At 27.7% G+C, this 18,165-nt stretch overlaps 1 protein-coding gene across 1 annotated transcript in view; it reads right to left on the bottom strand.

Annotated features, from left to right (window-relative positions):
• Positions 1–398: 398 nt before the first annotated feature.
• LOC145842526 (uncharacterized) overlaps positions 399–18,165 on the bottom strand; it is a 53,515-nt gene continuing 35,748 nt past the window's right edge. The window contains exon 3 of the mRNA XM_082949986.1: positions 399–1,563. Within this exon, the coding sequence (XP_082806112.1) occupies positions 1,412–1,563 (152 nt within the window). The 3' untranslated portion in view covers positions 399–1,411. The remainder of the gene's footprint in view (positions 1,564–18,165) is intronic.

Below are 18,165 nucleotides of genomic sequence, written 5' to 3'. Positions count from 1 at the left end.
CAACAAATAATTCTTGTTTATTAAGAGCGAGCTTAATGTATTGAAAAAGGCATTTTAAATTTTTTGTTACATATTTTACAGATAAATTAATTTACTTATTACGTATGAGTAACTGTGGTTCCAATAAAATTTATTTTCTCAATAACTAACTTTTTTATATAAAAGATCCTTTTTTAACTAAGTTAAAACGAATTTTATCAAGTATGGGTCTTAAGCAGATTTTTTTGGATTTAAAAAATAAAAATTATTATAGAACTAAAAGTAATCAAATGAACAGTTTTTAAACACAAATTTTAATGTCAGTATCTTTTAAGTATAAAAATAAATTCAAAATCTAAAACAACATTTGTTACTTTGTTTTTAAATTTTACAAATACTTGATCACATTTATAGCATACTTATGAACCGTTTGAGAACATTTGATTCTAAGCAATATGTACAAAACACTTATAAAAATTTGTACTAAACTTGCAAACGGTTTTAAAAATTTGTAAAAATAAATTTTTAACAACAAACAGTTTTCGTAGAAAAGCACCTCTCTGAATTTTAATAAAATAAACTAGCAGTTAAATTGATTTTTTCAGTTTCCAAACACTTAGCTAGGTCTTTTATGCTTCGATTTTACAGCTTTGAATGGCTAAAATAAAACAAGTTGTACAAAACACATAGTTAAATGTACACGTTTTTTTTAAATATTTTCTAAATAGGTCAAAAATTCAAACACAAAACACTTTCAGCAGAACGCACGAGTATAGAGCTTTTTAAGAAACGAAAAAATATATTGATCTTAATTTATTTTGAATTCCGAATTTTGTTTTTGCATTCTGTAAAGTGAATCATCGTGTGTTTTTGTGTGTGATAAAAAATAAACTGAATTCGTGTGCAAAGAGACATCCAGGCACGTTTTTATTTTGTGTGTTTTACAAAAACTGTTTTAGCTACAAAATACTTTAAACGTTTGTTTGATTCCATGAAAAAAATTAGGGATTTTTATTTTCAATGAAAGTTCCAGTCTTTCTATATAAGTACGAGTATTTTTATTGATTACTAAAGGTAAAATTTTGTTGTATAAAGTTTTAAACTTTACCATTGAAAATTAAGGTTTTTGCAAAAGTTCCACTTTACGTTTCAACACGAAATTCAAACTCAATCGACATTTGGAGCGGTAGCAAAAAAATTAAAATCAATATGATTCTCCGAAAATTTCCACCACAAATCGCTTCTCCTAGACCCGTTGAGTTCGGACTCTCCGAAAAACTTGTTCACGTTTAAGGAAAACTAACAAGTTTTAGTATTTTTATTCGTATGCCAACTCTGCTGAGGTTCCGTGAACTTTTAGCCAAAAAGTCTTTGTCAGTTTGTCCCGAAAACTTCCAAACTTTCACACACACGAAATTACCATTATTTTCATTCAGTAGCACCACAAGAAGTACGCAGCAGTTAAGAACACCACTAGTTCAATTAACCGACTGCTGCCGGATAAACGGGTTGACAAACTCCTTGTTATGTTGTGGCCAATCAGGTCGATCATTTCCCAATCGAAACTGTTCTTGTTGTGAAACCCTAAAAAAAATGGTTGATAGATTTGAAAAATTAAACTTTACCTTATTAAACGGTCTTGTATGTTTTTGTAAATGTGTACCAACAAATGAATTTTGTTAACAATGATTTTTTTTAAACTTTTAAAGAAAATTAAAAAGCATCAGTCAGAAGAAATTTTTTTCTTATATGTATCTAAATGACATTATACATACCTATACAACAAACTATAATAAACAGTATTGATATTTTTACCGATTTAAACTTACTAGCAGTCAGAAGTTTAAATACTGAGTATGAATTATGTGGTGTGCAACAAAACTTTAAATTAGCTCTTAGATATTTTTTAAATGCTATTTTGTAAGCATTTTTTTAATTTTTAGGCACTTAACTACTATTTTACTTAAATTATAAATAGCAATCAAAAGTCTACATGCAGAAGTTATACTTTCAAATGTAGTTGCGTAAGCTTGAAACAAGTTACGACTAGTACTATTTATAATAAAAACTTGTTCACATTTTGATAAAATAAAATTTCATTTATATCTTTTTTATTTTGTTGCTGTAGAAAGCTACTTGTAACTTAAAAATTAATTTAAAAAGTGTCAAACGTAGAAGTTGGCAAAAATATTTTTATTCTTTTATTTACCCATACTAATTACTCGTACATAAACAAATGTCCATAGTACAGTAATAGCAAAATAACTAAATACAAAATTTAATGCTGAGGAATTTTGTTTTAATTTTCATTCATGTATCTTTGTAACTTTAATTATTTATTGCTAATTATACTTTTTAATCTACATTACTTGTGCATGCTAAAACAAGTTTGAAGCAAAAAGTTAAATTTTACACCTAGCCAACCACGTGCGTACGAAAATATTCAGCTAAATTATCACCCTAAATTTGTTTTTGTTTAAACACTAGCATGGTTGCCACTGATCAAGCTGAGAAAAATTTCCTGACTTTTCCTGACTTTTTCCTGACTTTTTACCAAAACTTTCCTGACTTTTCTAAATCAAACTCTTAATTTAAACTTATTCTAAAATACATAATCTAACACTTGAAACTATATAAAGCTTTCAATATTATTTTAATACAGGTTAAAAAAACAGTTTTTTAGCTGAATTCAATCATCAAACTTCCATTACATCACTTGAACCATCTGTGTATAACTGATGTATTTGCAATAAACAGCTCTTCAGCAGAACACTTATATTATTACCTTATAAACACAGCTTGTTCATTATTATTCCAGCAAGATGTTTTCGAAATGTGGTCCAAGTCAAAATTTATCATGCATGATAATTTTGTTTGGGCCATCTGACATGACTGTGCTATTGCACTGTCAGGAAACATTTTTTTGTTCAGCTCTGCCAGTTTATTACACGAACTAGCTGAGTAATTGTGCTTGACAGTGTGCAATGTCCATAACATTTCAGTGGTTGTGGTTTGTGACTTACTTACCAAACCTAGCCAATATTTATTTCGGCCATCATCAACAATGTTGAGATGTTTTATGCCATCGATAATAAACAATGAACTTTACCGCAAGATCAACAACAACAGCATCCGTTGACAATGTCTGAGACGTTGACAAGCTGACAATGTCTGAGACGTTGAGCTGTGAATGATATAGCTGTGTCAATTTTTTCAACTTTACCCACAAACGTTCGCTTCAGTACTTAGTACTTAAGCCCGCTTGTTTAAGATCACAATAGCGGTTTCTCGCGACTATTCCTGCCTGATGAGTCCTAATAAGGACGAAACCGGTCGTAGGATTGTCTCGGATGCTGTTGTTGTTGATCTTGCGGTAAAGTTCATTGTTTATTACCAAACCTAGTGATGGGCTTATACCCCTGCTCTCACAACTTACTACTCTGCCGCTGCTCTCACCACTTACCCAACTGGAGCTTGATCCAGCATTATAGAAAAATTCTGGCCCTTTATTTCTATGTCCAGCTCCATTCATATGTACAGTGAGTGCTTTTCTTCCCATATTTGACAGTGACAGAGTACATGAACACCACTTGCATTTAAACTTTTGTGTATATATTACAGTTTTACTAAGGAAGTGTCCTTGCTACAGATAATCAATACTAAAAAGTTTACAAAACCTGCTTGTTCAAGTAGGGTACTTGTTCAATATGTTAATAGAAAAATTTTGCAGTTTTATAAAGGATATTTTACTAATTTATACCAGATGAAGGCATTGGAAGTTGAATAATGTTGTAAATTTCTAGGAAAATTTTGGAATTTTTTTCTGACTTTAAAGGATTTTTAATTAATTTTTACCATTTGAAATTTTGGAAAACCAGGAGTTTTGTAAATTTAAACTGACAAAGTCTGACTTTTTTTTTTAATTTTATCGAATTTCCTGACTTTTTTTCAAAACCCCCCATTTTTTCCTGACTTTTTTAATTTTTTAAAATTTTTCCTGACTTTTCCTGATTTCCTGACTTTTCCTGACCGAGTGGCAACCCTGTTTATTTCAATTGTCATTTTCTAATTTTTTTTCTTATGGACAAACTTGTAATATTTCACTGTTTTTTTTGAACAAAATTATGAGGACGAAAAAATTTACTTTTTATGGTATACCCTGTTTAAATTTAAACATAACAAAATAATGTCTATCAAATATTCAAGTTTAAACAAATTCAAATGAAACAATTAAAACAAAATTAATTCAAACAAAATTGACTTTTTTCTGTCACTTAAAAAACTGTTTGAACTTTTTTTTCTAATTTTGGAACAAGAATATTGAATATACAATTAATCATCAAGTTTAAAATAATTGAACCAGTTAATTTTAATACAGTTACAGACTTAACTAAATAAAAATTATTTTTCGAACAGAAAATATATACACAAGTTTAAAGAAAATAGAACATTAATAATATGCTAATTTATCAACTTGTAAATTTAAGTGAATCATTAAAGCAATATACGCAAAGTAAAGTCGTTAGAAATAAAAACGTACACATATTAATTTGTCTGAAAGGTAAATTGTTACAAATTGATTATAATTTTTCAAAACTCTAAAAAAGATCAACCATAAATCCACATTAAACCCAGGTCTGAATAAACTGATATATAAGACAAATTAATCTTATTTTTACTTACATTTTAATCTTTATTTAACAATTTTAAGATGTTTGCAACATTTTTATTTGATAATTTTTTGTTTAAGTTATTAGATAACTATTTTTCAAGTTTATATTTAAATGCAATAACACCAAAATTTTACAGAACCATTTGAAAATTTAACTTTACATATTCAAAATAATAGTTATCATAATCAAGTTTATCTTAAAGCTTGTAAATCGTAGCTAAAATTTTTGACTCTCCTTACAACATAGTCAAAAAAAAAAGAATTGGGATTTAAAGTATAATACTTTTTAAAAGTTTGTAGTGCATAACAGAGATGAACTGACCAATTTTTTATACGGATCAATTTCAGTTTAGACTTAGAATAATATTTTCAAAGTTTTTGTCAAGCTAAACACTTTTTAAATCAAAATGCATGAATGTATACAAAATTTATCAAAAATACAAACAATTAATTTGATTAAAAAAGTCTAACTTATAGGTTTTACAAACTTGTTCAAATTTTCGTTTAAACTTCATAAGACTTATTTAACAAACTAATGAGTTTTTTATCAACAATTTTTTTCAAACTTAAATAAACAACAAACATTTATGGTCATATGCAACACTTGAACACACAGCTATGCAAACTTTAAAGATGTTTAAGTTTATTTTCAACTTTTACCACAAGCTTAATGCCTACTAATATTATCTTCTACATTACTTTTTTTTGAGTTTTATTTGAGTTCATGGAAAAAACTTTTAAACAAAAAAAATCAGCATCACATAAATTACCTGTTGAAATTTCAAACCTCTAGAAAGTTAAAGTACAGGTTTTTTTTAATTCTAAAAAACCACAAAAATTTTATAATACTAATTGTCATACAAATCACTTTAACACTTTACATGCACCTGTTTAAGCACCAAACTTGGAGAAAGTTAACTTACAGACTGGTAAACTTTTCTAAAAAGTGTTTTTTAAATTTTAACGAAGTGCAAACGATACTACTATATAACCCTTTGGAACAAGAATATTGAATATACAATTAATCATCAAGTTTAAAATAATTGAACCAGTTAATTTTAATACAGTTACAGACTTAATTAAATAAAAATTATTTTTCGAACAGAAAATATATACACAAGTTGAAAGAAAATAGAACATTAATAATATGCTAATTTATCAACTTGTAAATTTAAGTGAATCATTAAAGCAATATACGCAAAGTAAAGTCGTTAGAAATAAAAACGTACACATACTAATTTGTCTGAAAGGTAAATTGTTACAAATTGATTATAATTTTTCAAAAACTCTAAAAAAGATCAACCATAAATCCACATTAAACCCAGGTCTGAATAAACAGGTAAATAAGACAAATTAATCTTATTTTTACTTACATTTTAATCTTTATTTAACAATTTTAAGATGTTTGCAACATTTTTATTTGATAATTTTTTGTTTAAGTTATTAGATAACTATTTTTCAAGTTTATATTTAAATGCAATAACACCAAAATTTTACAGAACCATTTGAAAATTTAACTTTACATATTCAAAATAATAGTTATCATAATCAAGTTTATCTTAAAGCTTGTAAATCGTAGCTAAAATTTTTGACTCTCCTTACAACATAGTCAAAAAAAAAAGAATTGGGATTTAAAGTATAATACTTTTTAAAAGTTTGTAGTGCATAAAGAGATGAACTGACCAATTTTTTATACGGATCAATTTCAGTTTAGACTTAGAATTTTATTTTCAAAGTTTTTGTCAAGCTAAACACTTTTTAAATCAAAATGCATGAATGTATACAAAATTTATCAAAAATACAAACAATTAATTTGATTTAAAAAGTCTATTTTATAGGTTTTACAAACTTGTTCAAATTTTCGTTTAAACTTCATAAGACTTATTTAACAAACTAATGAGTTTTTTATCAACAATTTTTTTCAAACTTTAATAAACAACAAACATTTATGGTCATATACAACACTTGAACACACAGCTATGCAAACTTTAAAGATTTTTAAGTTTATTTTCAACTTTTACCACAAGCTTAATGCATACTAATATTACCTTCTACATTACTTCGATGTTTTTTGAGTTTTATTTGAGTTCATGGAAAAAACTTTTAAACAAAAAAAAATCAGCATCACATAAATTACCTGTTGAAATTTCAAACCTCTAGAAAGTTAAAGTACAGGTTTTTTTTAATTCTAAAAAACCACAAAAATTTTATAATACTAATTGTCATACAAATCACTTTAACACTTTACATGCACCTGTTTAAGCACCAAACTTGGAGAAAGTTAGCTTACAGGCTGGTAAACTTTTCTAAAAAGTGTTTTTTAAATTTTAACGAAGTGCAAACGATACTACTATATAACCCTTTGGAACAAGAATATTGAATATACAATTAATCATCAAGTTTAAAATAATTGAACCAGTTAATTTTAATACAGTTACAGACTTAATTAAATAAAAATTATTTTTCGAACAGAAAATATATACACAAGTTGAAAGAAAATAGAACAATAATAATATGCTAATTTATCAACTTGTAAATTTAAGTGAATCATTAAAGCAATATACGCAAAGTAAAGTCGTTAGAAATAAAAACGTACACATATTAATTTGTCTGAAAGGTAAATTGTTACAAATTGATTATAATTTTTCAAAAACTCTAAAAAAGATCAACCATAAATCCACATTAAACCCAAGTCTGAATAAACAGGTAAATAAGACAAATTAATCTTATTTTTACTTACATTTTAATCTTTATTTAACAATTTTAAGATGTTTGCAACATTTTTATTTGATAATTTTTTGTTTAAGTTATTAGATAACTATTTTTCAAGTTTATATTTAAATGCAATAACACCAAAATTTTACAGAACCATTTGAAAATTTAACTTTACATATTCAAAATAATAGTTATCATAATCAAGTTTATCTTAAAGCTTGTAAATCGTAGCTAAAATTTTTGACTCTCCTTACAACATAGTCAAAAAAAAAAGAATTGGGATTTAAAGTATAATACTTTTTAAAAGTTTGTAGTGCATAACAGAGATGAACTGACCAATTTTTTATACGGATCAATTTCAGTTTAGACTTAGAATTTTATTTTCAAAGTTTTTGTCAAGCTAAACACTTTTTAAATCAAAATGCATGAATGTATACAAAATTTATCAAAAATACAAACAATTAATTTGATTTAAAAAGTCTATTTTATAGGTTTTACAAACTTGTTCAAATTTTCGTTTAAACTTCATAAGACTTATTTAACAAACTAATGAGTTTTTTATCAACAATTTTTTTCAAACTTTAATAAACAACAAACATTTATGGTCATATACAACACTTGAACACACAGCTATGCAAACTTTAAAGATGTTTAAGTTTATTTTCAACTTTTACCACAAGCTTAATGCCTACTAATATTATCTTCTACATTACTTCGATGTTTTTTGAGTTTTATTTGAGTTCATGGAAAAAACTTTAAAACAAAAAAAAATCAGCATCACATAAATTACCTGTTGAAATTTCAAACCTCTAGAAAGTTAAAGTACAGGTTTTTTTTAATTCTAAAAAACCACAAAAATTTTATAATACTAATTGTCAGACAAATCACTTCAGCACTTTACATGCACCTGTTTAAGCACCAAACTTGGAGAAAGTTAACTTACAGACTGGTAAACTTTTCTAAAAAGAGTTTTTTAAATTTTAACGAAGTGCAAACGACACTACTAATTTTCACACACACGTAACACTTCAACACACAAACCCGTTGAAACTTCAAACTCGAACACTGAAAGATTCGTGATTGGAACGGGTTTTTTGCACTGGAAGACTCATCTTTTCTCCCCAACTCACGAGCACAACACACACATATTGATTTTAACGAGCGGTATTAAAACGTTTGCAACAAAAAAAAGTACGCACACAGCGCGCGCTAACTCTGATGTTTGCCTTAAAATTCGTTTGCAAGCGTGTGGAGTTTTCGGTTGCAAGTGGATTTTTTGGTAAAATTTACAGAAAACTCGGTGTTGAGTGCAAGACACCTTTTCGCAGTGAATTTAGGCCCTGATGGTCTGTATGTTAACAAGTATGTTCTTTTATCACAAGCTTTTTGCGTTTTAATACATAAACAGGTGTTTTCTAAAGCCACTGAAATAATAATTAGTTTTAAGTTTTACACGATTTTTGAATTCTGTGTTTAAAATGAGATGTGACTGTCATAATATAATATTTATTTATTTCTATAAACTAGCATACTTATGATCATTGTGTAATAATTGCTATTATTAAAGCTTTAAAGCTTTTATTAACATTTTACATGAAACTTGTAGTATAATTTGTTGATTGAAACTTAATAGTTTTAATTTATTTAAAACACTACACAGTATACTTCACAAACTATACGTCTCAAATAAAAAACAAGTACTGTTTGCACTTGTTTTACAAAACTTTAAATGCAAATTTGTTATAAAGTTTATCATTATCATTTTAAATTCAAGCTAGTTTTTGTTACTGCACAAAAGGATTATTGAAAACAAACTTACTGCCGTAAATATAACTCTATAAGTAGCTTCTGAGGAAGACGAAGTATCTAATAAATTAGCATAGAGCTTTTTTGTTACGTAACAACATATTACGATTTAGTTTAAGAAAAAGTAAACTAGTTCAAGGAACTCTCAACTCTTCATTGTTGTTTAACCGGTTTCAATTTAATAAATTTCGATTAATGACTGCTGCGTGTAATAACAAATTCGTCTTAAGTTGCAAAACATCTAGTTCTTGCTAAGATTATTCGGCAGACTAAACAAAAACAAAACATTTTGAAAGTTATACAATTTAATTATAATTTTAGATACAGGTTTACTTTGTGTGTGTGATTAAAACATTAATTTTTATAAACATTAAAATAATACACAGTTTCAAGTTTTTCATGGTCTTTAGCATTTTAAAATCCAAACAAGATCTATTTCTTTAATATTGATAAATAAAATTATTTTTAATTTAATTTTTAACAGCTTATTTCGTAGCAAAATTTCTATTTTGATGGAAAGACTTAAGGACATAACTTAACAAAATTTATTTTACAAAGTTTAACACTCGCATTAAAAACTCATATGGTTAGAAATTCACAAAAAATGTATAAATTCTAATCAAAGATTGCAAATTTGTAGAATGTTAACTACTCTGTTAATTATTTGACAGAGTCAAATTTTTTTCTCACCAAAGCCGGTCACAAATTGAATAGTCACTTGGAATCTTTACTGTTATTTATATTGATCAACATCTTTTGCTCAATCTCATATAGTTATTGTCAAAGGCTGTAAAGAAATATAAACTCCTAAACGAAATTAGGAACATGTAACTGAATAATAATAAGAGTGTTATGTATTAACTCATTGTACAAGCTGAAATTAAAAGCACTCTGGTCTCTTTTTTTTTATTAATTCCAATAACAAGTAATAACCTCATCAACAAACACTGTTTTAAATTACTGTACAAAATTAAATGCAAGTTTTTTTCAAAAAATTTATAAACTCATCTTAAGTTATAAAACAACTAGTTCTTGCTAAAACAAGCCCGCAAAGTAAATTTAAATAAAAAAATCAAGTTGTTATATAACAAGTTGTTATATTATTAATATAATTATTTAATGTCATTTTTGCTTACACGTACAACATAAACAATCATTTGCAATGACCATCAAAACAATAGCTAGTTTTTTATACAAATCGTCTTTAGTATTTAAAGTTTTAAATGAGATTTTTTTTTGTCACCAAAAAATCTATATTTTAATCTTGTCGTAAAATACTTCATTGTTTAATTTTTTTTTTACATAAAAAACTTTGGGCTTTTAAGTAAATAACCTTTATTCATAAAAACAAGCATTATTATTGTAACTGTAAAAATATCTACAACATTTAAATTTACCGTATTTTTGTTGTAAATAATATAATAATAATAAGGCCCGCTATCAGCCGAGATCGGCTATGCGTGTTGTGCACAGAGAAGAAAAAATAAAAAAATAAAAATAAATAAAAACATACACAGTGATGCAATAAACAAAACACAAAAACAAAAAACAATTAAATTCATTCTGCTTCTTCTTCGTTTTTCTAAAATATCCTTTTCTCTTTCTTGCAGTCTTTTGTGTATAGTTGATCTCCATTTGGCACGGTCATTTGCAAGCAACTCCCAATCATCAGTTCCAATGTTCAAGCTTTTTAGGTCGCGCTTGCACACATCCTTAAAACGTAATTTTGGACGTCCTCGGTTTCGTTTGCCAACGACCAACTCGCCATACAATAGAAACTTTGGGATCCGCTCAGTATTCATTCTCAGGATATGACCGAGCCAGCGAAGCCTGCGCTGACTGAGGGTAAAGTACATAGTGGTAAGACCAGTACGTCTCAATACTTCCTCATTGGTGATCTTTTGCTGCCATGTAATTCCAAGGATGCGACGAAGGCATCGTAGGTGGAAGTTATTGATTTTCTTCTCCTGTACCCTAGGTAACGTCCATGTCTCGCTACCGTAAAGCAGAGTACTGCAGACACAGGAACGGTAAACGTTAGCCTTTGTTCGAATGCTTAGCTTTTGGTTATCCCAAACTCTTGCAGTCAAGCGAGCGAAAGTGCCTGATGCTTTGCCAATGCGACTATTTATTTCTTTGTCCAATGATGCGTTTGACGCAACATTTGAGCCAAGGTATACAAAGTTATCTACATTCTCGATATCCTTACAATTGATCTTGATTGATGGTAAAATATTTGTTCCTTGACTTAGAATTTTAGTCTTCTTAAGGCTTATAGTAAGGCCGAAATCCGAGCATGCCGAAGAAAACTGATTCAGCAGTGTCTGCAGGTCTTGGGCAGAGTGAGCCACGAGTGCAGCATCGTCAGCAAATAAAAGATCACGTATGGTGACTTTCTTCAGGTTTCGCTTAGCTCTTAGATTTGAAGGGTTGAAAAGGTGTCCGTCAGTTCTTGTATGAAGCTTGATTCCAGTAGTTAATGAATTAAAAGCATGCTTTAATAGCATCGAAAAGAAGATTCCAAACAAAGTTGGAGCAAGTACGCAGCCTTGCTTTACCCCACTTTTGATTTCAAATGAATCAGATACACTACCATCATATTGAATGGTTGCCCTTGTGTTTGTATGAAAAGACTTCACAATATTGAATGTGTTCTTGTTCACAATGTTTGTAGATAATAAACATTACCATAACAATTTTTTGAAGCTTAATGTAAATTTTTGAATTAAAATTAAATTTAAACTTCACTTAAACACTACATACTATAGAAACTCAAAAAATAAAAAACTCACAATGAAATTTGTCTGGTCAGGACTCGATAGTTTTGAATTAAGGTTTTAATTTGAAATAATTTATAATATTAAGTGTAAGCTGAATTATAAAATAGTGTAAGCTGAATTTCATCATACAAGTTGAAAATAAAAACTAAAAACAACTCTGTTTAATGAAAATGTTCTTATATTTCAAATGATATCTAGTAAGCTAATATTATTAAATAGTTATTATATAAAATAAATGCAAGCTTATTTTTTATCAGATTATTCATAAAAAATTCAAACCATAACCAACAACTTTTTTACTACTACAAATAAAAAAAATAAATAACTTATTATTACAAACATGTTATTGTTATAACTTGTTAGTAGTTTCTATGTATCAATAAAATATTCTCCAATAAGTAAAAACTAATTTTTGTTATATAATAACCTATTACTTATTTAATAAACTAGTTCATAGAAGTTTCAATTATATAAACTAAACCAAAACCATATATTGAAATTTCTAAGAATAACTCCTTATTAATAAATACAATCATTATCATAAATTTTAGTTACAAAACAACTTATTCTTAGTACAATGAGTCAGCAAAGTAAAAGAAAATGTATGAGAAATTACTGATCATTTACAAAAGTTCAATTTATTTATATGCTAATTACTCATATGATACCCCTTGGTCAGTATATTTTGGTTTTGTCATTCATGTTTTCAAACAATGAAGTTATCTTTTAAAAAACTATAAAGGAAATGATAACAATTGTTAATAGTTTAATAAGTCCGAAAAATTTACGCAGCCAAATCGTTCACAGCCCAATGTCATTTTAAAATATGATAATGCTACTTTAAGTAATATATTTATGAGTTAATAATACTTTAAGTGTTTACTTTTTAAGATCATAGTTTGATTATAACTTCTATTTTTTTGTGATGAACATTAAAAAAAATTATTGAACAATATTTTTTTATTTGTTAGTTTTTACACAAAGTATATCAAATGTACATTTCAAAATTGAGTTTATGAGTTTCAAAAACGACATCCTAACATCAATAACTTATATATTTTAATTTTGCACTAAGTTCATTAATTTTGTTGGAAAAAAATGTATATATAATCAAATCTTTTTTGTTCTTTATATAAAATTTTTTATTTTGAGTGAATTACTTTATTTTTATAACTTTAAGTATATTTCAACTGTTTCAATACTTTTTTGAATTATATGTTTTGAAATTAATACACATGTTACGGTATATTTAAAAAAAAATAAGTACAACAAGAATAAATTCGCTAATAAAAATTAACTAACAATCCAATAAATGTTTATCTATCGATAAATATCTCAATATAAACAACAAACCAGACTAAACTTTAATAAATAAAAACATAAATCTGTTTATACCAAACAAAACAGACTAAAACTTTCTTACCTCGCTTCAAAGAACATGGCCTAAATAGAAGTCAGAACATTTTTGAACTTATCGATTATTAATAAAGTTAAACGAGTTAAACGTCGGGTGCCAATTTTATTTATATCTATCAAAAGCTCACGCACTGCCCTCAAATTAATAGTCATATTTTTGCGTTAAAAACAGCAAATGATCACAAGTTACAAGGATCACGATGAAAATTCAAAAATTTAGTTTTTCTAGGCAATAATACTTATAACAACTATTACTTTTATCTTTTAGGTGTGTTAACATGTTAAAAGTTTCATTATGCGTTTGTTTTTTGTTTTAATTCATGTGCATACAAGACAAGCTCTTTTCAACCTTAAAACGTTAAGCATGCTTAAAATTGAAATGGGTTTCACTGGTGTTATTTTTATCAAATAAAATTTACTCTTAGTATACAAGTACTCGTGGAACTTAAAACTAACAAAATCATCAGAAAATTTAAAGCACGAACCTGTAAGTTCTTGATGCGTGCACTTTAACTTACACTGCCAATTGAAAACAGTTTTTTATCAAAATATTACTTTTAACTAGTGATGTACCGGACCCACAATTTCGGGTCCGGCCGGACCCGGATTCGGACTTTTTTTTCAAATTACGATCTGACCGGACCCGGATCCGGACTTTTTTTTCAAATTAGAATCCGGCCGGAACCGGATCCGGACTTTTTTTTCAAATTAGAATCCGGCCGGAACCGGATCCGGACTTTTTTTTCACATCAAGATCCGGCCAGATCCGGATAACAGACAAAAATGGCAATATCCGGCCGGATCCGGACCCGGATAGTGAGTCCGGTACATCACTAGTTTTCACATAAAAAGTAGAGCTTACATTTGTAGTTTCAAAATTTCATTTCTATAAAAGCTTTTGTGATAAAAAACAAACTATGAATAACTTTATATTTAGTATAAGGAAAATTGATAGAAAGATAAAGTACATCACAGAAACAATATCTGGTAGCTAAGATTAAAATCTATTAAATAAGATCAACTTGTAAAAATCAAGTAGGACCCCCCCTCCTATAGCCTTACCAATCTAAAATCAATTATAATCAAGTTTTTGAACAAAATTAACCAGAGAATCACAAAGTATTGATAACTGGATCAACTCAAACTCATTCAAAATCTAAAAGAAAACTAGCCTGAGTTTTTCAAAAAATCTTAAAACTAGCCTAACAATTTGGTAGTAAAGTATTTAATTTTACAACATAGGTTAAGAGTTGCATTTTTTAAATGTTTATTTCATAGTTTAAATATAAACAAATGTAAATTAGTCTAGTGTTCAAAATGAGCCAATCACGGTAGGTGTTTAATTTTAACTGACGAAAATAACTCTTTTTAATTTACAAAGGGTTTGTTTTTGAAAAAATACTTTTCTGTATGCTCTTTTTTACTAACTAAATCCGAATCGGCCGGATCTCTGTTAGGATCCGGCCGGAACCGGATTCGGACTTTTTTTCCAAATTAGCATCCGGCCGGACCCGGATCCGGACTTTTTTTTCAAACTAGAATCCGGCCGGAACCGGATCCAGACTTTTTTTTCATATCAAGATCCGGCCGGATCCGGATATCAAACAAAAATGGCAATATCCGGCCGGATCCGGACCCGGATAGTGAGTCCGGTACATCACTACTTATAACATTACAGCATGAACAATGTTTAGAAAGTGAATTTTGTTATGAAATCCCAAAGAACTTAATCACATCAAGTTTACTGTTATTAAGTTTGATAAGTTTAAGCATTTCTGACAAGGTAAAACAAAAATAGTTTAAAAGTTAGCAATTAAAGCTATAACAGTGTCATTTTACGGTTTGTTTGAATTCGCTCAGTGTTTAAAAAATTCTAGCTAATCAAAAGTATATCGCAACCATGTATTGCATTTAATTTAACAAGAACATTATATGAGTTACAGTATTTATTTGATCAAAAAACAAATAAAATGGTGTGTCTTATACTTCTTTGCTTACTTACTAATTTACAAACATTCTGTTTTTGTTATTGAAAAATCATCAAGCAAGCCAAATATGGAAAGCTGCCTTAGGCTAGAGCACAAAAATAACTAAATAACTTAAATTAGATAACTAGTGCACACATCTGATACTACAATTAAAAAGAGATAATCGCAATCACATCAGTTTATGCAAGGATTAAAAACAATTACTGAAAAGTAAACTTAAAGTTTTCAATATAATTTTATTACCCCTATTTAGAACAGTGCTGTCCAAAACTAACTTGTGTTAATTTGGCACACAAAAATTTAACAAACGAGACAAATAATATAAATGTAGTACTTGAAAAATTATTAATCAACTTGTAATATAGGTCTAATGACAGTGTTAAAAAACTACAAAATTTTGTGATAATAAATCTTCACGTAAAATCTATTTTAATTTGTGGTGAGCTCTTTCTTATTTTATATATTCTGCATTGAGCTTGAGAAAAAGTACCCAAGTTTGCGCGAACAACCGTCAATCTTTTCAACTGGAATGAAATTCCATGATAAGTCAAACTCAAATGTTTTTCAACAGAATGGGACACGTTAAAAATCACGTTTGAACACCGTTTGACAACATGAAATCAATCAATAACAATTTGGGAAAAATGCGCAGGCAAAGCTTTGAAAGTAATAACACCAAAAAATTGTGTTAAAAAATAGTGCGAGTTGTATGTTGAAAATATTTTGTATAAAATTCAAATTAGTTCCAAATGCTCTTATTTCAAAACTTCAAAGTAAGATTAAAAAATAATACATTTGCACATAATTACAAAGGCATGATCTTTTCACTTTTGGACAATTGGGTGTTCAAACTAGTTTGTGTGTGAAATTCTTAGCAAATGTTAGTACCAATACGAAAGTTTCCAAAAACCATTTACAAGCAAAAAACCATATAAAATTAACCTTCTCTAATTAAAAAAAATCATCATTGCAACAAATTTACAAAAAAAAAGCTGCTGTTTTATACATGAAAATAACCAAGTATGATCTTTAATTGGACGTACGCGCTCGACAGTTTAAAGTCAAAAAAAAAGCAAACTCCACGCAAGTTCCAACAAAACAAACACAACTCTACACTTGATACACATATTTGACACCACTCAGACGCACTCTCAAGTAAACTGCTTCAACAACACAAACTTTCAAAGTCCCAACTGGTTTTAATGTTAGCATGCAGAGTGAAATGTACCTGGAACTTTTCACCGAGTGTCATATGCTGTTTAAACTGCTTCAGCTTTTATTTTTGCGATTACGCAATGCGAACTACTTGTTGTAACCTACAAAACATCAAACGCGTTCGTCAAATTGATTTTTGACAAACGCAAACTGCCACGCATGTTCGGCTTTGAAAGCTTTCATTTTTCAACTGCATTTGCAAAACTTACATTTTGTTTTTGTATTATAAAGTAATTGTTTTTTGTACTGTTGATCAGGTGTTCAAGTATACTTAAATTTTCGTTCAACACACAGTTTTTAAATTAATTTTGAATATCACTGTACTGAAGCCAGTGTAATTAAGATCTTTCTTTGCTTTTTTTTTAAATATTATTGATTGAAAGAAATTAGTTCGCTTTATTTAAATTTATATAACAAATTCAACCATGTTTCAAGGTTTTATTCGCAATACAATTGTTTAATCGATAAATGTTTGATTAGTGCTTTGAAAACAGTGGTTGTTTCAATCAGTCGTTAGGATATTATAAGAGGCGTAAGTCAACTATTGTTTCAACAAGAGTTTATTTATAACTAAAATTTTTTGACTAAAATCTTTAAAAAAGGGTTCTCTTAAAAGTCAATACAACCATTTAATAATCAGCACTTTTGTAAATTTTGAGAACGGACTTCCATCGCGTTCTCAACATATTTTAGGACTTTGTTGATTACAAAAAAAATCGAGTTAAAATGATTTTTTTTTTTTAATTTCTCATAACAATGAACTTTGTCGTTAAATTCACATCTATAATTAAAAATCAACTTTTAAAAGCACGCACTGCGAAGCACAATGTTCTTTTGTGATAACTGTAAAATATGAGTCATACAGCAGCAAAGGTTGCAGATACAAATGAAATCAATATGAAACACAATAAACCGGCCTCGAACAAAATTGAGATTTTGTGGTGAAACTCTGCTACATATTTAATTTTTACTCTAACCTTATCATTAAATAATTAAAATAAAGTCAAACTTAAAAGTTATATGTTATCTGTTTTAATTTACTATTGGGAAAAAAAAACTTTATGTCTTCAAACATTGTTAGTATTAATTATTACTTTAGTTTAGACTTTGCTATATATTTAATCTACTTTTACTCTAACATTTTCTTTAAATAATTTAAACCAAAAAAAATCTATAAGCATATATAGTTAGTTATATTTTTAAATAACTACTTATACACTATAAAAAATTCTGAATTTTTTTTATAAACATTGTTATAATTAATACTTTAGTCAGTTTAGTAACTAAGCTATACTAAATAAATAAGTTACTTATTTTTTTAAATTTTAATAAATAAAAAACGACATCAAGAAAAAACTAACTTACTTTAAAATTATAAGCAACATAATTACTAAAAAATATGCTTTGTATGTGATAGAAACAACTAAAGATATAAATTAAAACACAACTGAATAAATAAACAATTTAGTATAAATCAATTATTCTCTTTATGTTAGAACTACTACATTTAAAGTATTTGTTTAACTAAGAAAAAATTAAAAAACTCTTTGAACAGTCTGTTGCAACCGGGTCTAAACTAGAATAAAAGTAAAAG

This window comes from Thalia democratica, chromosome 8 (genome assembly GCF_965202585.1).
Source record: "Thalia democratica chromosome 8, ktThaDemo2.hap1.1, whole genome shotgun sequence".
NCBI lineage: Eukaryota > Metazoa > Chordata > Thaliacea > Salpida > Salpidae > Thalia > Thalia democratica.
This window is presented reverse-complemented; position numbering and strand designations above follow the sequence as displayed.